At 53.4% G+C, this 20,547-nt stretch overlaps 9 protein-coding genes across 24 annotated transcripts; 5 read left to right on the forward strand and 4 right to left on the reverse strand.

The window, feature by feature from the left end:
- Positions 1–50: 50 nt before the first annotated feature.
- H310_00215 (sodium/hydrogen exchanger 3) lies at positions 51–2,306 on the forward strand. 12 transcript variants are annotated; one of them, XM_008862901.1, is made up of 10 exons: positions 51–274; positions 322–392; positions 448–511; positions 557–783; positions 836–1,218; positions 1,286–1,341; positions 1,385–1,635; positions 1,699–1,803; positions 1,854–1,995; positions 2,052–2,306. In XM_008862901.1, exons 1-10 carry the CDS (start codon positions 85–87, stop codon positions 2,228–2,230), a joined length of 1,668 nt encoding a protein of 555 aa, XP_008861123.1. In that variant the 5' UTR covers positions 51–84; the 3' UTR covers positions 2,231–2,306. The 12 variants fall into 12 exon arrangements, with proteins under 12 accessions (XP_008861123.1, XP_008861133.1, XP_008861128.1 ...); XM_008862911.1 differs by having other exon boundaries at positions 1,854–1,981; XM_008862906.1 differs by having other exon boundaries at positions 51–392.
- Positions 2,307–2,354: 48 nt separating this feature from the next.
- On the forward strand, positions 2,355–3,653 carry H310_00216 (hypothetical protein). The gene is made up of 2 exons (XM_008862912.1): positions 2,355–3,292; positions 3,342–3,653. Exons 1-2 carry the CDS (start codon positions 2,383–2,385, stop codon positions 3,560–3,562), a joined length of 1,131 nt encoding a protein of 376 aa, XP_008861134.1. The 5' UTR covers positions 2,355–2,382; the 3' UTR covers positions 3,563–3,653.
- On the reverse strand, positions 2,355–4,871 carry H310_00217. Of its 2 annotated transcripts, XM_008862913.1 has the most exons (4): positions 4,577–4,871; positions 4,278–4,532; positions 4,017–4,223; positions 2,355–3,965 (listed from the first exon to the last, which is right to left on the reverse strand). In XM_008862913.1, exons 1-4 carry the CDS (start codon positions 4,856–4,858, stop codon positions 3,594–3,596), a joined length of 1,116 nt encoding a protein of 371 aa, XP_008861135.1. In that variant the 5' UTR covers positions 4,859–4,871; the 3' UTR covers positions 2,355–3,593. The 2 variants fall into 2 exon arrangements, with proteins under 2 accessions (XP_008861135.1, XP_008861136.1); XM_008862914.1 differs by having other exon boundaries at positions 2,355–4,223.
- A 41-nt stretch (positions 4,872–4,912) lies between these two features.
- On the forward strand, positions 4,913–8,589 carry H310_00218. 2 transcript variants are annotated; one of them, XM_008862916.1, is made up of 6 exons: positions 4,913–5,246; positions 5,296–5,816; positions 5,868–7,047; positions 7,133–7,391; positions 7,449–7,878; positions 7,929–8,589. In XM_008862916.1, the coding sequence occupies exons 1-6, from the start codon at positions 4,968–4,970 to the stop codon at positions 8,500–8,502; spliced, it is 3,243 nt and encodes a 1,080-aa protein (XP_008861138.1). In that variant the 5' UTR covers positions 4,913–4,967; the 3' UTR covers positions 8,503–8,589. The 2 variants fall into 2 exon arrangements, with proteins under 2 accessions (XP_008861138.1, XP_008861137.1); XM_008862915.1 differs by having other exon boundaries at positions 7,133–7,878.
- Positions 8,590–8,634: 45 nt separating this feature from the next.
- H310_00219 (hypothetical protein) lies at positions 8,635–10,546 on the reverse strand. The gene has a single exon (XM_008862917.1). It carries the CDS (start codon positions 10,522–10,524, stop codon positions 8,716–8,718), a length of 1,809 nt encoding a protein of 602 aa, XP_008861139.1. The 5' UTR covers positions 10,525–10,546; the 3' UTR covers positions 8,635–8,715.
- A 1,170-nt stretch (positions 10,547–11,716) lies between these two features.
- On the forward strand, positions 11,717–14,007 carry H310_00220 (hypothetical protein). The gene is made up of 4 exons (XM_008862918.1): positions 11,717–12,765; positions 12,820–13,298; positions 13,345–13,480; positions 13,530–14,007. Exons 1-4 carry the CDS (start codon positions 11,784–11,786, stop codon positions 13,985–13,987), a joined length of 2,055 nt encoding a protein of 684 aa, XP_008861140.1. The 5' UTR covers positions 11,717–11,783; the 3' UTR covers positions 13,988–14,007.
- A 148-nt stretch (positions 14,008–14,155) lies between these two features.
- On the reverse strand, positions 14,156–15,428 carry H310_00221 (hypothetical protein). Its single transcript, XM_008862919.1, has 6 exons — positions 15,216–15,428; positions 15,009–15,169; positions 14,863–14,961; positions 14,686–14,815; positions 14,532–14,638; positions 14,156–14,466 (listed from the first exon to the last, which is right to left on the reverse strand). The coding sequence occupies exons 1-6, from the start codon at positions 15,406–15,408 to the stop codon at positions 14,215–14,217; spliced, it is 942 nt and encodes a 313-aa protein (XP_008861141.1). The 5' UTR covers positions 15,409–15,428; the 3' UTR covers positions 14,156–14,214.
- A 64-nt stretch (positions 15,429–15,492) lies between these two features.
- On the forward strand, positions 15,493–19,954 carry H310_00222 (hypothetical protein). Of its 3 annotated transcripts, XM_008862920.1 has the most exons (16): positions 15,493–15,943; positions 15,989–16,080; positions 16,130–16,258; positions 16,302–16,397; positions 16,448–16,584; positions 16,639–16,807; positions 16,856–16,906; positions 16,962–17,209; positions 17,259–17,340; positions 17,383–17,448; positions 17,493–17,801; positions 17,855–18,090; positions 18,151–18,244; positions 18,298–18,402; positions 18,462–18,562; positions 18,614–19,954. In XM_008862920.1, exons 1-16 carry the CDS (start codon positions 15,532–15,534, stop codon positions 18,795–18,797), a joined length of 2,511 nt encoding a protein of 836 aa, XP_008861142.1. In that variant the 5' UTR covers positions 15,493–15,531; the 3' UTR covers positions 18,798–19,954. The 3 variants fall into 3 exon arrangements, with proteins under 3 accessions (XP_008861142.1, XP_008861144.1, XP_008861143.1); XM_008862922.1 differs by having other exon boundaries at positions 15,493–16,080; XM_008862921.1 differs by having other exon boundaries at positions 18,151–18,402.
- Positions 18,840–19,642, reverse strand: H310_00223 (hypothetical protein; the record flags this gene model as incomplete). Its single annotated transcript, XM_008862923.1, has 2 exons — positions 18,840–18,855; positions 18,909–19,642. The coding sequence occupies 2 exons, from the start codon at positions 19,640–19,642 to the stop codon at positions 18,840–18,842; spliced, it is 750 nt and encodes a 249-aa protein (XP_008861145.1).
- Positions 19,955–20,547: the final 593 nt, after the last annotated feature.

Genomic DNA, 20,547 nt, shown 5'->3' on the forward strand with positions numbered 1-20,547 from the left:
CAGCCACCGAAGCCGAATGTATGTCGTTGACGCGTAATTGTGTTGAACACACGAAATCGAACAACTGGGACGGCGACGGCAGGGATGTCGGGCACGACGACAACGAATGCAACTACAACGAATGCGACTGCCAACGAAATGGCATTTGGCATGTACAAAGAGTACAACGTGTCTATTTACGTGCTGCTGTTCATGCTCCTGGTCCTGACTTCCATCGGGGTCAGCCACGTTCTTGAGCAAAGACTCCAACTCCACTTTATCTCCAGCAGTGGCGGTACGTACTCTCTCACTGGATGCCTTATCCATGTCGTGGATGCGTAGCAATTATTATTGTTGGACTCATTGCCGGTGCACTGTGCTCATTTGACCAGTCGGACATTGTAGCCCGTTGGGTAGGCTATTGCACTCGTCCATGTCAATGCTCACCCACCTTCTTCACTTTCGTAGCTCGTCGGATTTGATCCGAACGTGTTCTTCGTGGGGCTACTGCCTCCCATCATATTTAACTCTGGTAAGGACGAGTTTATGAGCATGTTCATCACGTGTGGGCATATAGGGTATACGATGAAGCGGCGGCATTTCTTCGACAACTTGACGAGTATTCTCATGTTTGCCATATTGGGAACCTTCATCTCGGCCGTCGTGGTCGGTGGATTTCTCTATCTGCTGGGGACCATCGGACTGAGTTTGCAAATGCCACTTGCCGAGTGCTTGGCATTTGGCGCGCTCATCAGCTCGACAGACCCCGTCACAACGCTGGCCGTGTTCCAAGAGCTCCATGTGGTTCGTCCGCCGATTCGGTTCCCCGCAAAAATAGTACTCACGAGGCATACAGGACCCGAAGTTGTTTTACATTGTCTTTGGCGAGAGCGTACTCAACGACGCCATCTCGATCGTTCTTTTCAACACGTTTGTCAAGTTCATTGGCGTGACGGAGGTGCACGCACACGCAGTGTCGTACGCGGTGCTCGACTTCATCGGAGTTTGTGTGGGGTCGATCTTGGTCGGCGTCACTTTCGGCTGCCTATCGTCCATTGCACTCAAGCACGTCAAGGGCCTGGCGGTTATGCACGAAGTGAGCCTGTTTGTCCTTGTCGCGTACATCCCGTTCCTCGTTGCCGAGGTCCTCGAGCTGTCTGGCATCGTTGCGATCCTGTTTGCAGGCATGTTCATGCGGCATTACACTTTCAACAACCTTTCGTCCGCGGCCAAGGACATGTAAGGCGGCTTGTTCCATCCACGCCACGTGCTCGGTATCGATCACTAATTCGTGCATATCCAACAGCGCGTCCAACTTGTTTCACATTGTCGCGTTCATGTGCGAACTCGTCGTGTTTCTCAGTACGTTGCCATGACCATCTGAAAAACTTACACGCTCGTGTAGACTTGGGGCTGTCCTTCTTTGCAATGGAGCGCGGGTTAAGCATTCCGTTTATGCTGTGGTCGCTGCTAGCGTGTCTTGTCGCCCGCGCAATGCACGTGTACCCACTGTCGTCGTTGCGCAATGTATGCATGCGCCGAGGCGACACGCAGAATCGCCTGGACCGAAACGAACAGCACATGATTTGGTTCAGCGGCCTTCGTGGCGCGATCGCGTTCTCACTGGCGCTCTCGTTCCCTGCTCCATTTCGAGAGGTACATGCTCGAGCGCGTCTTTTTTAAGTGGATGAGCTAAATTGTTGCTATTTTGACCTGCAGGAAGTTCGAGCGGCCACGATGGTTGTCGTCGTGGTCACCGTCCTCGTCATGGGAGGGCTCACGGTGAAGGCCCTCGACGTGCTCAACATCCAGCGTCTTGTCCATGTACTCAATCCAAACCCATTCATCTACCTGAGATGCGCATCTAATTGTAGAAAGATGATGCAAGTGACAGCGCGGACGCGGTTCATTCCTCGATCAGCCGCCATGTCCTGTTAAAATGGGACGCAACCTATCTCATGCCGTGGCTCACGAATGCGGTGCCCCCGACCTACGACGATGTGTACGTATATGCTGGTACCATGCCTGCGTCAGAGAGTCACCTTTTGACGTGTGGTTGGCATCCTCTGTAGAGATGTACACTCGATTCCCTCCAGCGAATCTACACCCAACAGCGTCACCGATGACGGTGAGGACGAACAGAGAACTTTGGCTGCTAACGTTCGCCGCGACATTGCAATTGAAGACGCCGTCACTACCGAGGGGGATGCTGTGCATCCGAGCCACTCCACGCACCACCATGAAGTCATAGCTGCCCCGAGCGCACTGGACGCCGTCGTGCTGGTTTAACTTAACGAGTTTGAACGGTTTCATGATCGGTTACAGAACGTGCTTGGTGAGCTGTCGCAACCGGATAGTTCCAGATAAAGATTGTGGTTTGTTCGATCGATTCAGTACAGTGCCATGGAGCACCATGGCGGCGACGCGGACGAAGCGTCGGCGAAGCGGGTGCTCAAGCGAAAGGTGAAAAACCCAAGGACAAACTTGTTCGAATGGGTCAAGTACCGATGTCATGTTGGCGACGGCTTCTTCCTCTGTGAGAAGTTTTCGCCTGACACAGAGACGGCATCGCTGCGTGTGCTGTTAGCCAACATCCTGTCCGTGCATCCCAAAGCAGCATCTCGCTTTGAAATCACACATGCAACTCCCAATGGACACATTTCAACCGAGTTCATGGCTCCAACGACACAGCACTGTGCGCTCTGGGTGCGTACGTTGAAGGAGGCAATTGCCGAGGCCGTTCAGGTCAATTCGACAACGACATCGTGTAGTGTACCTCCCACAACTCAGCAGGAGCAACCACCTTTGCAGCAAAAACTACCTCCCCTTGAATCTCAGCAAATCAACACGCCTCATGCCTTGCTATCATCCGCCCAAAGCGCCATCAATTGCCAAAGTAGCAATGCCGTCTCGACCGACAACTTCAAGATATCGAGTGGCACCTTTCAACCCCCCACAGGTCGCCCTGACCTCGCGTCAGAGGAAATATCTACCCATCTACGTGCGAAAGAGCATTGTCCTCCTGTTCTGGCACTCCGGCCACCTTCAGCATCGACTTTGTCTCCAACCCCCGTCTCGAATGAACCCAACCCAGTCACGATCCCTTCAAGACATTCCACACCACCAGCAGTATCTCAGCTGACTGCCTCAGAGCACGAAGCCGAGGAGCAGCTCGGTATTCTCGTCCGTGTAGAAAGCGTGCTGAAGCAGCTCGAGTTGGAGAACAAACTGTGCTTGGAACGAGAAACCCAATTGCGCCAGGAACTAGCTAACATGCAAGACTCGATGCGGCTCATGGAGATGGAACGCCAAGGTACTTTTCTCGGTTGGCGGCGATACGTATCACGACGACGTGTGTCTAGAGCTTCTCACTCAACTACGCGACGTCACAACCGAGCGAGAAGAGTGGAAAGCTGTCGCAAGACGGAAACAGAGCGAAATGACGCAGGTCCGAGATGATCTCCAAATCGCTCGCGACGAAATCCGTCTCCTCACGAACGAGCAGTTACGGCTTCACCACCGCAACAAAGACCTGGCCGTGCATGTTCAGCGCCTCGATACATTGGTGTATGGGAAATTTTAACTTTAAGAAGAGTAGAACGTGTCGCGTGAGGTCAGTGTCGCATTAGCTGCACATGACCTCCATCCTCGCGGGCCCCGCGAGACTCGGACGTGAACGGACTCATGCCAAAGCTAAACGCGAGGCGGTTCACGTACTTGGCTTGGACCGTGACCCACTCGGTCGTCGGGTCGTCTGCGTCGCACAGCACGTACGACGTTTCCGCTGTCACGACCGTGCGCAGTCCAAAGAGCCACCCGCTTCCGCCATCGCGGTCTTCGTATGGGCCCATGTCGATGTGGACGCGCAAAGGTGTGGCCGCTTTCGAATTGGGCCGAATGAGCACTAGCGACGGCGTCGATGCTGGTGAAACGAGAGAACTCAGTACTTCGTACGACCCGCCGCCAGATTCGGTTCGATTAATGGACTACGGAAATGAGGTTGTACGAGGTTGGAGGTAGCGATCGATGGCCAGTACATGAAGAATACGCTTCGCCATCTCTTCGTACGTAGACGCAAAGCCTGCGTACGACGGTCGAAATGCGACAGCGACACGTTGAATTTCGTCTGTGAGTGCGCGAACCAGCGTGTCGTAGCCGACAACACCTGGCAAGAGGATGCCGTTGATAGTCACTTGGTCACGCTTGATGTCCTTGGCATCTTGAAACGCTTCCGCGTCGGACACCTTGGATAGATGTGAGTCAGAAGATTGAAGAATTCAAGTTGATCGAATCCGCACGAGAGGGATGTTTCCGAGCACTGTCGACGATGACGGCTCTCTCGGAATGCGATTGTGCACTGGAAACGAGACCGACGGTTGCAGTGCGGCTTCAAAGTGTTGGAGGAATTCGGTCTTGGAGGTTGCACTGTGGATGTCGTCCCGAATGCACAAAAGTAGACCTTCCGTCCCATCGTCACCACTATGAAAGCTCCATTCCGACGCGTTCGCTCGAAGCCACTGGTCGGCCTTGTCGAACTGGTCTGTGTCAATGCCCTCCTGGAATGTAAGATATGGCATGTACCACGAACCAAGCATACCTGTTGGGCCAAGAAGCACTGTATCACACGGATGAGACCTGCTTCACTGTGCACGCGCGTGATGGCTTCACCGAGGGTCTGATGAACGTGAAAAATGTTTCGTGCGATCAGCTCCAATTTCTCGGACGAAGGGTCAGTGTACTCCTCCTGGCTAGAAACAGGTGGAGCTACCCTTATGTTTATGTTGCTTGTGAGTAGGTTCACGTCAGCGTCGACGGCGTCCCATGTAAGTTCCGGCCACCGCGCAGCGGCTGCCCCTCCAACTTGCACGACCGACGGCATGAAAGCCTTGGAAATTCGGATAAAACATGTGAACTTGCATATTTTCAAGGGATATCCGGATATCCATGCTTGGGGATAGAAAAGAGCGGGGTTCCATTCAGACCTGGGAATGGAAGTTGGGCAAACGTTCTACGTGGTTCCGTGCAATGAGAAAGATGAGGAGGGGGATGCAAATGACGCTGGAGCTAGCCTCCTTGGCCCAAGTGGCGTTGGACTTCGGCACGGCTTGGTAGAAGGCCGAGACTTCCGCCTCCTGGACATGCTCGAATGGGAGAAATGGAAGGCCGACAGCCGTCGCCCTGCAGTCGAAATCCCCCGACATGTGATCACACGAGGAAGTGGCTCCCGTGCACAACACGTCGTCGAGTTGTATCCGTTGCTTGTCGAGGTAGAACTCACGTAGGTTGTTTCGTGAGGTTGATGATGCTGTGTCATAGGTCCACTACTGGGCCAACGGGATGGCAAAGTCGGCGCCGATTCAAATGAAGAAAGGGGTGAATTTGAACATTCTCGTGGGAACTACGTTGAACGTGTCGTCCATCAAGAGATTGCTGTGGAGCCGCATCTCTTCTCGATACCATGACCTTTTCCCCGAGTATGCCAAACCCATCGACGTTGTGGGGTACAAAGCCGTGAACGAAGACAACTGGGCGCAGCATATCCGTGTCTGCATAAAGTCACGTCGAGGTGGAGACGTGTGGGAGGCATTGGACGAGTCCCCCATATCCCCCCTATCGGACGACGATGACGTAGCGACGCAACGAACTGTTGGGGACCTCAACTTGATAGGCGAAGCGGATTCGTGCGTCTTGTTGATAGAATGCCAATTTTTGAACCCAAGCGACGCGAAAGACCCCCGCAACAGTCTGTTCTACATGAGCGAGGTGGAAGCGCTGGGGTGGCGGAGAATGCTTCAATTCGGCGACTACCTCGATGCCAAGGACACGTCCAACCACTGGTATTCTCCATTATTCTCTTGACGAGACTGGAGATTCAATCTGTATCGTAGGTACGAAAGCCAGGTTGTCGACATCGACCTCGACAAAGACAGGGTGAAAGTCCACTACTTGAGCTGGGGCGAAAAATGGGACGTGTGGTTTGCCCGGAACGCACCCGAGCTCCAGCCATTGCACTCGCAAGTTGGAGAGTGGCGCACGACGCTGTCGAAAGGGGATGCCGTCGAATTTGGCACGGGGTCGACTCCAGGCATGAAGGCGTCGTGGGTGGAAGGGACGGTCGTTGACGTGCAGTCGATGGATGACGACCACGACACGGACGACGAAGCGTGGCCGCCGATGCCGCCTAAAGCGCTCTACAAGGGCAAAGTCATCCGGGTGAAGGTGCAGTACATGAGCGGAGGCCTTCCCCACACGAAGGTCGTGGAAGCATCCAATCAACTGCTGTGTCTTCCAAATGTGCACATACGAAGCAAGAAGCAACCTGCGCAGATGCCGCAATCGACCGCGACAAGCACCGATGTTGTTAAGTCCGAAGTCAAGTCCTCTTACTCGTACTCGTCTGGCACGTACACTGCTACCCGCAACACCAACTGGTCGACACCGTCTGGGGGGTACAGCGCGTACACGTCGAAGTACTCCGAGAAAGCCGAGTTTCCGGGAGTCGTGGGGCTCCAAAATCTCGGCAACACATGCTTCATGAACAGCGTGCTGCAGTGCCTAAGCAACACGAAGCCACTCTTGGAATATTTTTGCCAAGTAGACGAAGGAGGTGAACTCATGTACAAGCGAGAAATCAATCGCAGCAATCCACTCGGGATGGGCGGTAAAATTGCCAAAGCGTACGCGATGCTCATGGAAAAGATGTGGTCGGGCGACTCCAAGGTCGTGACGCCGACCGAGCTCAAGTACGTCATTGGGGAGTACGCGCCGGCGTTTGCCGGGTATTCCCAGCAGGACAGCCAGGAAGTGCTGAGCTTTATCCTCGATGGCATCCATGAAGATCTCAATCGAGTGCTCGACAAGCCGTACACGAATCCAATTGAGCACGCTGGACGACCAGACGCCGACGTCGCAAAGGAGGAATGGGCCAACTATCTCAAGCGCAATGACAGCATCATTGTCGACCACTGCATGGCACAATTGCGAAGCCACGTCACGTGCCCGTCCTGTCAGAACGAATCCATTACCTTTGACCCATATATGACGCTGTCCGTTCCCGTGCCAAACCAGGTGGGATAGAGTTTTTCCTCGTTTCGCTCGCTGCGTTATGCGGGCAGATGTATGTACTGGAGCCTTGACATGGCGGAGTGACTAGGCGTGGGTCCTCTTGACGCTGCATGGTATTGGCGCACGTCCTATGCAGTACGGTTTGCACGTGCCGAAAGAAGGCGTGTATGCGGATGTCAAGGCAACTCTGACCACCCTCTGTGGCATTCCCACCGACCGGTTGCTCCTTGTCCAAATCAAGAACAACCGCATCGTTCGTGCGTACTCTGACACGATGGACATTAGCGACTTGGTCCATGCCCACCGCGATGCGACAGTTGCGGCATTTGAACTCGAGTACCCGTGGAGTCAGTACGAAGTTCGATCGCCGACGTTGTATTCGGTGAGTTCGACGTCGACATTAGATTTGAATCAGTCGTCGCCGGGCGAAGTGGCGCTGTGCCTTGTGGCACTGCAGCACCAAGTGCCTTCAGAAGTGACCGAGATGAGCAGTCCACTAGAAGACGACTCGGACTACCATACCAGTAGCAGCTACCGGTACCACACGAACCACAGCACCAAGCACAGGAGAGTGGAACGGCGACTCTTTGGCACTCCTTCCATCGTAACAATCACGAGGGACGCGTCAAGCGCCGAGATTCACGATAAAATTCGACAGCTCACCGAACACCTCGTTGACCCTGACCTGGAAGAAACCCCGTACAAGTTACACATTTCGAACGCCCGGGCGGATGCTTTTCTACAAAAGGACATACCCGAGGACTCGGCGGACCCCTTGCCGTGCGATGTCACGCGTGGAAGTTTTACGTTTACGCTTGAGTGGACGCCGCATGGGTACTTTGTTGACATTTTCGATGGAATTGTCAACTGAATCGAACGAGTAGGTACAAAGTAGGGCGGAAAGGAAGCGAATCGCCTCGGCTGCATGCATCGGCAGACACGGCCATTTCGCACGGAGGGAAGCCGGCGGCGGCGCTGGACCTACGCACGTGCATCGCTAAGTTTACAGAAAAGGAGCAACTCGGCGAGAACGACACGTGGTATTGCCCCAAATGCAAGACCCACGTCCGCGCTTTCAAGAAGTTTGACTTGTTTTCGCTGCCCAACATCTTGCTTCTCCATTTGAAACGATTTCGGTATGCCCAAGGGTCGTATTCGATGCAACGCGACAAGATCAATACGCTCGTGACGTTCCCCATCACCGACCTCGATATGGCCGACTTTGTCGTGGGGGACATCCCGCCCAACACGTCGACGGTGTACGACTTGTACGCCGTATCCGAGCACATGGGAGGCCTTGGCGGCGGCCACTACACGGCCAAAGCAATGAATCCCCGCAACAACAAGTGGTATAGCTTCAACGACAGCTGCACAAGTGATACGACCCCCGAGGCTGCGATCACGTCCCATGCGTACGTCTTATTTTACTTGCGCCGCGACCTGCCGGCGCCCAAATAGAGTTAGAACCCACGTGAATGCACATGCATTTTGATCCTTCACAGTCGTCAGATGTCCACTTGATTTCATCAGCCAATCAATGCTCGTCATTTGAAAAATGTTTGGTCTTTCAGCCAATGAGAGAAGAGAAAGACGTGGCCGCGCAGGACGTGGTAAAGTGGATGTCATGAATTAAATAGGATCGACGGACGCGAGGGTCTCGGTCGAGGTAGTTTACACAATAGGGTACTCCGATAGCTTGCGCTTCTTGCCGGCGTACCGGTCGAACCAGTGCAGCTTCTTGTCCCCAAAGACAGATCGGAACGAGATCCAATGGAGCGCTGTCAGTAAGATGGCCGCGACGCCACCCCACAGCATGAGGAAGACGAGGCAGTCCAGCGGCGTTTGCCACCATGCCCCAGCGTTGATGTGGTGAACGACTTCTGGCTCGATGCCCATCGTGATGCCTGCCTCCATGGCGTAGTGAAGCGCATGGACTTCGACGTTGGCGGCGGACGTGTCCTTCATCGCGACAATCGAGTTAGGCACGTTGTCTTTGAGGGCCCAGCAGATACCGAGACCGACACCGGCACCAGTGTGGTGGACGGCGTAGTCAGCAGTGGTCGTGCCATTCGAGTTGAACACTTGCATATGGGTGAGGAGCGGCACTTGTTCCTGACGGCCCGTCATCTTGTACGTGTTGCGGTGGATAAAAACGAGGTCGCCGCGTGGATCAAACTGCATCATGGCAATACCGCAGAACCGGTCTTCAATTGGGTCGTAGCGCCCGCCTAGTCCAGGTGGCGTACTGATGAAGTGGACCGGGGTGCTCGTGTTGCGCCAAGCCAGGCGGAACAAGTCCTTGTCGCCCCACACAAGTTCGAGCTTCTCCAGCATACGCCCTTCCATTGTGTAGAACATGAGTTTCTCCAATGCAGACGCAGTACGGCGGCGATCGACCAACAGTTGCCCGCTTTCTTGCTCGAACTCGTTGATCGGTGCCATGTCAAGGAGCTGCCAGAGCAGGCTCTGCGGGTTCAAGTTGAAGATCGAGTACTCCGGCTGCCAAAAGTCGGGCCAAAATAACGTTCCAGTGTCTTGAAACTCAGGCAGGTCAAATAGGTAAGTTGGATCCCGCGTGGGAAAGTTATCCGAGTCGAGGAACAGTACTTGGTCGAACGAACTGTGGTAGATGGCGTACGGCTTGGACTTGTACTTCTTGGCAGCCTTGTTCAGGATCGGTCGAAGGATGCAGTTGTACCTTCCCGTGAGCTCGGCAACGACGGAGTTGTTCAAGTCGATTTCACCCGGGTGGTAGAACAGTTCGATAGGCAGCGCACATTTCATGGACCGCAGAGACCGAACAACGGCATACGCACTGGCAATCACGGGGGTATAGATAGACATGGCAATGCCTCGAGTTGGCATGTCCGTCAAAGGAGATACGACGAGAGGCTCATTGTGCTTGTACTTGACGGCTTTGATAGAGAAATCTGTAAACTCGGTCGCCATGTTGCACGTGAACTCATGGTGTTGGTCAATGCCTCGGCATGTCGTCGCCATAACTCTCAGTACTTCGCCGCTCGTGCGGTTGCGGACTTCGCAGAAACCCGCCATCCCGCGCTTGATGGGTTGGTTGCAGTTTCGGTCGTTCCAAGGTTTCCTCGCACCGGTGGGGTCGCATCCTTCGACGGCACGCCACCCGAGGCACTGAAACTCGTCGAGGCGCCACAATGACGACACCCGATCCACAGGCAACGTCACGTTGTTCAGCGATGGATCGTACACGACTTCACGAGGGAACGGGGCAAGCATGTAATAGATCTTGCACCCGGCCAAGGTGGCGACCGCTGCAATCGCGACTCCAATGAGGAACCGAGTAAGTTTGTACCATCGAGGAGGGATGGTGCATCTGGACGAAGTCGCTTCGCGTTTGGATGACGATACGGATGTCATGCGAGCATCGAAAAGCGAGGCAACTTCGATAACTTGATTGGACGCGGCGGTGGCTGTGAGCTCCCGCTGCGGGCATGGTGCCCACATCTCCTTCCAATGAAGTGGCAGGTTTTGCAGTAACGAAGAAGACCGGGGCGGGCTGGCTTCCAGAGAATTTTAAGCTTTTCCTGAAAAATTCAGATATCCAAGTTGGCAAGTTTGTATCGTAGATCGATTGTACTTGATCTTTGTATTGTACAATGGGTGAACGAACGACCATCTTCAGCGTATTTTGACAAATCTTCTCCGTAGTTTTGCCAAATATTCGACAATTTCTTGGTCAGACGAAATTTTCGTCGTGTGCTTGTCGGAGTTGGCGGTCCTGGAAAAAAATAGCCCATTGTGCCATTGATATTTCCTGTATTTTTATATTTTCTCCGGTACATTACAACGGCTGTTACACATGGTCAGCAGGCCGAATGCTCCACTAAGTGCGAAATAAGACCATATCTTATTTGCATTTGTTCCAATCCAACTTATGTACTTCACCGAGTAAGGCGCATTAATGCATATATTGAGCTAGGCAGCACATTTGAATTCATAAATACGAAGCTAAATGCGTGTACAAATATGTTTCACATGTATAAATGTGCTTGAAATATTTGACTTTTGTAGTCAACACAATGGACATAGAATGGATTGTCCGCACTTAGTCTGATGTACACGTGGTTCCAGATGGGGGCATTCAATGAAACCTCTGGGGAATCGGTGTTGGATGCCTCGAACCCCATTGTTGGACTCACCACTTTGCGTGCGTTAACAATCAACGTAGACCAAGATGGCATTGCCGTTGGGCAATCGAAGATTTCAGCGTTCAACAGTAACGAATCTGAACCAAAGAAGGCTCTTCGAACGGTAGCATGAGCTACTGTACCGTTCGAAGCTCATGTGTTTTGTGTCGATCAAACTGCAAGCAACAATTTTCCATCGAAAAACACATGGATCGTATGTCCAATTTTATAGACTCCTAAATGCAATAGCCTGTGAGATCGAATACGGCACAACGGGCAACGGATGGCATCCAACACGGAGTCTCAACAACGAACCATGACTTACTCAACTCCTAGACAGCGGCTTCTTCGAAGTGCTGTCCGCCTTGGACTTCATTTATGGTTGACCACCCACCTCTCGCTCGTTGAAAGGTGCTGCTCTCGTTGCCACTCGTTTTGGTGCAGGGACAATACTGTAGCTCAGTATAACTGCGTGGCATACGCCACGGTACTTAATCGAGTAAGTGCGATTTCGCTGGAACCAACAATGTCAGGCCGACACAGCGGCGGTGGCTTCAACCATTTTGGTCGAGTGTCATGGCGGCGCATCCACCGAACAGGTCGAAGAAGCGCAAGAAGACCCAAGTGGGTCTTGGCGCGGCTGAAATCGCGTTCATTGAGGACGAGATCGCGGCTGTGGCCATGGAATATGGCCTTGAAATGGACGACGACGTGGCCAAGAGCATCCAAGCACGACAAAAGGCATCAAAGCACAAAAAACGAACGATGTCGACCGTGCCAGCAACACCCTCAGTGTCAACATCATCATTGGACGCTAAAGCTCTCCAAACACTGCTCCCCAAGCAATGTACCATTGGGCCATGTAAATCCCCTGGCTGCAATTGCCATCACTATATCGCCGACAAGAAGAGCGATGGCGACGACTGTTTCAAGTGCAACCATGGCAAGTTCTTGCACTCGATTGTGTTTGCAATCGAGTCGGATGACGAGTCCAAGGCTATCCATGGCCAGGTGCTTTTGGGCATGATGTACTCGCTCGTGGTGCTCGGGCGCCTCGCGTCCACGGTCGTGGGTTCGAACGCGTGGACTCAGGCATCACTCGAGTTGCTGCAGACGTCGGTTCAACAGCACCTCAAGCGTCAGTTGCTTCGTGCACAGCAACAGAAGCAGGACACGCCAGATACCGATCGCCCAATCATGACCAAGCTCAGCGCAGACCTGCAGTTGCACATCCTATCTGCCACGCAGGCCGTTGCTTCGTCCGGGCGAACGCAAATGCGAATCAAACTGGCGTGCTACTTTGACCAGATGTACTTCACGCTGCATCAAGCTGCCATCAGCGTATTTGGCCGCAACAGCGCGGCAGTCCCGCCGTTTCACGAGTATTTGTGTCAAATCGACAAGTACCGCCCGACAGCCCGCTCGGATTACGAGATGTTTGTCGCCACTCTCTTGGACGGCGGTGACGATGTGCCGGCAGATTTCCACTCTGCGTATGAAGCTAAACCTAAGCACGGAATCTCCTTGCTCGACATCTTGCTCCTTCGACAGCGCGAAGGTCCGGCGCCTTGAATTCGTCCGCACACACCGTTTCATGGTGTTATATTTGTAGGAGTGCAGCTGTTCTACGAGCCAAGTATGGGCATGAATGGCGAAATGGACAAAGTGCTGTCGGACTTGGGTCGCAAAGTCAAAGAATCTGCAAAAAAACTCACAAAGAAGCAGCGCATGAACCTCAACAAGACGCCCGACCGACCGTCGGCCGCATCCGACACAACAGCGCTACCAGCGTACGCAGAGCTGCAACAGTGGCGGGAAAACTGCCGGAAGTGGTGCGACAGGTTGTATAGCCGCGCTATTCCGCACCCAGCCGCGTTCAAAGCTATCAAGGAAGCGGGCCCTATTGTCGAAATGGGCGCAGGCCTTGGTTACTGGCACTCACTTATGGCCCAGCACAAGATCGACGCGTTGGCGTTCGACCCTGTGGCGACTGCCAAGTGGTCGGGCACCACCGGTGGCGACGGAGGGGACGACGATGACAACAACGACGAAGATAACTTGACGGAGACAGGGGTCCCTCGATGGAGCACGGTACTATTCGATGTGTGAATCGCCTGACCTTAACACGTGCTTCCAGATCTATCAAGGAAACGCAGATATTCTCGACTCGAATCCAGCGCTGAAGCAACGCGCATTGTTCTTGTGTGCTCCGTCCAAGACGTCGTTCGCCCGCGATTGCCTGCGCCACTACAAGGGCAAACTCCTCATCCACGGTATATTACCACCAAACATGAGCGATCCGTTGGGCTGACTATTGAGCAGTCGGTGAATGGCATGGAGATACGGGCGACAGGCAATTCGAGTGCGACGTGATGAAGGCGTTTGCGTTGAAGACGCGCGTGGCCCTGCCCAACTGGGGCGACACGGCGTTTGAACTGACTGTATGGGAGCGTAAGGTCAAGGCGAACCAACCGTCGCTGGCCGTCGTGGCGTGTGCTGTGTGCGAGAGCCGCCACCGCAGCCTCCTGCGCCGCTGCGTGCTGTGCAAGACGATGGTGTACTGTAGTGCCGACTGCATGCGACAGCACTCAGCCGTCCACACAGCTGAACATGCCCGACGCCTTGTGTTTTTGAGCAACGACGACCTCCTCGATTTTGACAACACGCACCATTTTCACCCCTTTGAGTGGGACACGAACTCGAACCCCGACTTCAAACCGGCCGCATCGTGGACCAAGTCGGCGGCAGAGTCGTCGGCGCCGTTTTCGTTTAAGTTTTAACCACCAATTTCTTGCCTCCACTTTATCTCGCACTGGACCATACGCAACGACATTGGCGGGCGCGTAACGGAGCCAGGCATTGGTAGCTTGTGCCAAAACCATTGAGATTTTCGCCAGAGTAATGAAGAATAGTCTGCGGCACAACTAGACACTCAAACACGTTCAAGGTGAGAAGGCGACGTCCACTTGATTAGCATGAATGTGGATGGTCTGTCTAGCTGGCTGAATTAGCATCGCGGCCCCGAGTGCGTAACAACCGGTCCGCTGTTGCGATCTTTTGGCGGCATCGCGGAAAATTCGCGGCTGTGCGTCGCGCTGTCGTCTGGTTCGTTCAGGAACGTTCGAATGACCTCGTTTGCGTGGGTTGACCACCGCCCATTCAAGTGGAACGTGTGGCCAGCGCCCGGCAACGTGATCAACTTCGAGTGCAGGATGCGCTCGCTGAGGTACTCTGCTTGGAACGTCGGTACCAACGCGTCCTACCGTTTAGAGGAATTTACTGTCTGTGCGGGATATATATATTCGATATAAATATCGAGCCTACCTCTTCGCCGTGCATCACCAGAGTTTTGCATTTGACGTCGGGCAAGTACGCCGTGCAAAGGTCGCCATGCTTTTCTTCGAGAATGCGCCGCATCGTGGCAATCCATTCTGCATTCCAGTAAGCTTGCATTTTAGTGAAAGTTGACGCCACCAACCTGTCCACTTGGTTTGAAGTTCCTCAACGCCCCCATGAATGGCACTCAATTCTTCCCGGCGCTTTACACTCCACTTGGTCACGTCGGCCACGCCAGCATACAAAGCCAAATCTTCGTCCGACACAAATGCCTGACGCAGCCAGGTCAACACAAGGATCATCGACGCTGCAATCGTACGTTTCCCCCCATCAGCACCAATCGCTCCATGTGTTGAGGGTACTCAGCGGCCAGGATAACGCTGCTGTTGGCCCCGTCGCTCCAACCAAGGACAGAATACTAAGGTCATTCTGAATCGTCTGCATTGCTGAACGAACTACGAGTACCTTGTTGTAGCCAAGGCCTGCCATGAACGCCGCCGCATCATGTGCGTTTTTCTCAAGGAAGTCGAGGGACCGGACCTGCGAAGTGTCCGGATGGAAAGCGATTACAGAATATTCATCCGCAAGACCTGTCAACTGCGCCGCAAAGTCTGTTGCGCCAGTGCCTGCAGCAGGTGGCGGTCAATTTCTCGTCACATCCATCGGACGTACCCAACGCTCCAGGCAAGCAAAGAATGGCCTTCTTGTTGTCCAAGGATTTAGAAATTGTCGCTTGGCACGGATTTCCATTGACCGTCAAGCTCACCATCGACGAGAAGCATCGAAATGCCGGCGAAGGTTTGATGCGAGATGCGGCGCGCAGGAACATGTTGAATGGCACAAAGCTCGTTGATGAATGTGACATCTTGTAAGAATGAATATCTTGTGAGTATTATATATCACAGGATACTGAATGAACCGGATTGGCTGACATGGGTATTTTCTGTCGCATTGCCACCAAAGCACAACGATCGTGCGGCCAAAGGCAATGGCGGTGGCCGAGATAATGACGACCCAGCTCCGCGCATGCGAAGAAATGTTGCTGAACCTTAAGGAGTACAAGAAGGGTGAGCTTTGTGACCTATATCGCATGGCGAAAGAAGCCATTCAGTCGCTGAAGGCAGAACAAGATGCCATTGAATCGGCACTTCCGCAACTAGCCGACAACGAGCGCAAATGCGCATTGGAAAGACAGACGCAAATGACGTCTATGGAGTTAAGTGCAGAAACTGTACAAATGAAGCTTGAGCAACTCCACGCCCACTCGGGAGAGTTGTGCGCGATCCTCGAGCCCCAAACAACGCGATTGCAGCACCTCCAAACAAAAATTCAGTACTATGAGTTGCTCTTGGAAGTGGAAACACTCAGTGCCCAAGCCAAGACTTCGGCGAATTCAAATGGTCCAGCATGATGTTGGCCGCTCGGTTTCTGAACTGTTGTCGTAGGAGATATTGATGCATTCGTGGCTCTGGCAGCCCTCAACCAGTCTCTGTCATCGCATTTTGGATTGGACTCGTCGCTACAGCTCAACCTTCGCGTACGTCGCTGTCCATGGTCGGTCATGATGGTTGAGGTTGCGCATCTAGTCCCTGATCAAACAGCGAATGGCGTATCTGGCGGTGGAATTTCAAATTTTTCACACGAACGCCTTCGATGCCGCGCTACAGGACCTAAACTGGCCGCAGTATCTTGTCGAGGCGGATTTTGTGTCCCAGGTTGAGCAAGTGCATTTGGATCGGTGCTACAAAGATGGAATAGGAAGCTCAGTTGACTGCATTTCGACGCAAGTTTACTACTCTGGTTCAAGTGCAACTAGCTTTGGCGTCAGTATCTCCCGAAGGGGTTGAGGCCGAGGTAGCTTCGTCGCGGGATATTCACACTCAATCGAAATCTCGTGGTGGTAGATGTCGGAGCTGTGGGTTATGCATCGGCTGCTCCAGCCGCTCGTGCGTCGCTTTCATTTCCATTTCAACACGGACGTCAAAACAAACGACGTAGCCAAACCCGAATGGTATTTGATGCACGTACTTGAACTGCTTCGGTACGTCTCGGCATCAAAATCCTTGAAGGGTGTGTTAATCGAGCAGTCGTGTAGAGGACATGCCGAATTCCTGCATGCGGTCGTGCGGCCAGCACTCGCGGAGGGACTGACATCGTCCCAAAACCCGTCACCAACCAAACCTGACGGCCTCGCGTTGTTCATCCACGGACTGTTGCAGCCCGTGCGCGCCAAACTGAAGCAGACGATGCCAATTTTGTTGCTCGTGGGTTTTTCATGGCAGGAACTTGAAGTCACTCCCTCGACGCCGTAGAACAAGGCACTGCTATGCCACACGATCGATGAAGTGGTCGAGTTTGAATGGGTACGTTCGCGATTGGATGGTGTCGATCCTGACTGCCATGGGGGAATCGTGGCAGACTCTTCGGGACGAGTTCAACTACCGACCGCCGCGGGTGCTCAATCAAAAATACCGCCATGTGCTCGACGAAGTGTCGAGCAACCCGAGTGCCTTGGATCTGTGGCTGCAAATCGACTTAGAGTACGCGCAGACAGCCATGCTCACGTATCTTCGCGAGGACGTGGCTTGGACTTACGTCTCGGACGATGACAAGGTGACCAATGCAGCCTACGCCATCACTGCCACCTTGGACGCCTTGACAAGGCGGTACTACAATGTATTTGCGACTGGAAGTGAACTTCTCGTGTATTTGTAGCTTCCAATTTCTGACTGACCCGACGCATCGATACACTTACGTTGCCCAAGTGGTCAAGCCGTGGTTGTACCAATGCCATTTGGTTCGAACTGCGTCCTACTGAATAGATCTGACCGATTGGTAGGCTGTCGAGAGATATGGGTGGACGCACCAAATCTCGCAAACTCTTGTCGTTGGGGCGACGTTGACGGTGTGTTGGGATGGAGCCGTAACAAACAGTTATTGTTGCAGTAGAACAAAGTGCCGACTGCGTTGCGCGGGTATGGTGCCGCCATCAACACGGCATGGTTTGTGCAGCAGCTCCTGAAAGAACTCGACGAAACCAAGGTCTTTGTGGAACTTTTGCCCATTGCCAAGGTCACGCTCCATCAGCCGTCGTCTGTGCCATTGAAGCTCAAGCAAAAAGTTGTCGGGTTATCCAAAACGGTGCTGAACCCGTTGCTCCAAACTCAAGAAGCCAAGAATGTCACGCATGCGCTGTTGGGGCAAGGGTCGCTGGTTCTGCCCACGGCAGCGTTTTCGGCCGCGTACTCTGTCGGCTCGGTTGGTTGTGCTGGGTTGGCATCGTTCGTTATTTTGACGACAGCACCCTCTAGACACTATTTCGAAGCTTACACGGGCCGACAAGCATTTCAACGACCTCACCAGATCCTGCGTCCGTCGACACCGATGATACTGGATCGGACGAAGGGGACGATGCATACACGCTAGAAGGCTCGATGTTTCAAAACGAGTCAACGTGGTTCCAAGGTGGAGTGCAGTCACTGGAAGATGCACTCGTGCAGGCCTCCATTGCTGCGATCCGCACACAGCTGGGGCAGTACAAAGACAGGTCCGTCGTTTCCCAGAGCTTCTACTCACAAGATGCATAAACTAACGCCGCCGCGTATAGCCCTCGGTGGACTGAACCTCGCGACGTCGACCGTATGGAGCACGATGTGTCGCCAGAGCTCGGTGGCGCCTTGGAATTGCTTCAAAAGCACTTGGTACGGAGTGCTCCTTCCTTCCCCTCCATCCCCCTACCTTCGATTGTGCCAAGGCTTTCACGCATGCCACGTTGAACTCGGCGTCGTTCGACGAGTTTTGGAAAGCCGTGTTGAAAGAAGTGGACAGCCACGTGCTGTGCATTGTACTGCGTCTTAAGGTGGGTGGTGCGCTGCAGGTCTATGAAACCTAAAAATCCTGTCGTGTATTCGTGTGTAGTCGATAACAATGAATGGACGAGTGCAGTTCCGGCACGACGTAAATGCGGTCGCGCAGGTATTGACGCCATACACTGCTCGCCCCGACGCATACGTCCGAAAGTAGGTTCGAAATCAGTTGCCGGGACATCATGTTTCTGCACTTCACGTTAGACTGCGAGAAGCGTCGATGGTGCTCAGCATGCCTTCAACGAAAGCAGCCGTGTTGATGGACGCGTTGGCCACGCAGCACGAAGAAGACATGGCGACTGAACAACTCAAGACCATGTTAGAGGCGAGCCAACTCTACGCTTTAACGCCCTCCAACGTCTCGATCTTGCTCCGCATCGCCTGCTGATGAACGGCGCGCTTGTGAACGCCTGGACGTGCCTTGACTGCCTTAATAGACACGAAGTCTGGTATAGATGATGTTAGTCTTGAGTCGGTCGGGAGTTTGCTCGAAGGATACGTTGCCTCCGCGAGGTACATTATGGCTGGTGGGACGGTTGAAGATATAGACGAGCCAGAGGCTTCGCTGGTTGCGGTGACCACAAGCCCTTGGGCGTCCAAGTTGTGCTTCGATACTGATGTGGTTGCCAAGTGGCCAACTGTAGCCGATTCTCGCCGCAGCTCGTCGTTTGCCGACGCGAGAGCGGCAGCTTCTTGACGTACGACAGCTATTTCGTCTTCAAGGAATTTGTTACGAGCAGACGATATATGTGTCGATGCTTGATCGTCACAAAATGCTTCAAGTGCGTCGTTCTCGTGGGTCATCATGACCAGCACACGACGAACGGTCGCGTTGAGATCGTCTTTCTCGCGCTTTTCGATAGCCAATTGAGTCTGCACACGCACGAGCTCGTTCTCGAGTTTCTCAATGGTTCGATCCAGCTGGGCGGTGCTCCTGGTGATAGATACCACCGATCGGTTATCATCGACTTCGAGTCCGCAGATACGCATGATGAACCGGATGATGTTAAGCACGAGTCCACCAAGGATGGCGTCGACAGAGGATACCCATGGCTCAGCGATTCGAGCAATGCCATGGAACAAGTGCGGGACTCCCACGCGGACTGCAACAGCTTCAGTAATTCCGACAAGACTGGGAAAGATGGGAATTTTCAGCATCTTGAAACGAGAGTAGAATGAACAGACGCGGTGTTCAAGCCATTCTACGAGGTCCCGAAGCAGCGTCACTTCCATCTCTGTGAACGCACAACCAAAGGACCCATCCACCACGGTGCAGTGGGAAGCTGTGCAGCCGGCGGCCATCGTCGTATATTGAGCTCCTCGTCGTAACCCAACTGGATGGGGTTATCCGGATGTTGACATCAACAACTGACAAAGAGGCGACAAGGCAAATTCTGCAGCGCGCGAGCCGTACAATTTCAGCTGGGCACATGGGGAATCGCAGCCCACGCGATCCTCTTGACGCAGTTGCTGCCTTCGCATGGAACAACAAAGCAGAACTTGTCGCTCCCATACCGGCAATCATCTGGTCCAGGTTCGCACCGCAATTCCAGTCGCACGATACATTCAGTCGGACACTCTATATTTTTATATATCCATTACGTAGAGTAGTTATTCGTGTCAAATGAGTGTCGCAGATGCACCGAAAGTCATGCGGATGTAATATACTCTATCTCTAGATATCATCGTCATTTATCGAATTCCAAGGTTTTTGTGGTGGTAAGCCATCGAAGATGATGTGTGCGCTCTCCCGTACCTGCGGACGAAGCAATCAACGCACCATGCACTTTGGCAACATGTTTCATGCCACGTTTGAAGAGCTTACGATTCTTGAAAACAGGATGTACAGTGTTAAAGTTTGATCATCTTTCACATTTTACACGGTCTTGTTCTCTCGGCATCGTGGTCTTCATATGTTGGTGGACATTCAAGCCAGTCGTTCGCCGCACTCTTTCCGACTCGAAGCGACAGAGGAAGCATGCATGCGGACTCTTGGCAGGTCAATGAAACGCGCAGATACGTCTACGAAAACCCGCTCGTGGTCGCTGCCAGTGGTCGAGGCATGAGCCCTTGATATGTGAGAGGGTGGGTCTGCATACATGCTCAGAAGGGCCGCACGTACCACGACATGGTCCATC

The sequence above is a fragment of the Aphanomyces invadans genome (assembly GCF_000520115.1).
Source record: "Aphanomyces invadans strain NJM9701 unplaced genomic scaffold supercont1.1, whole genome shotgun sequence".
Taxonomy (NCBI): Eukaryota; Oomycota; class Saprolegniomycetes; order Saprolegniales; family Verrucalvaceae; genus Aphanomyces; species Aphanomyces invadans.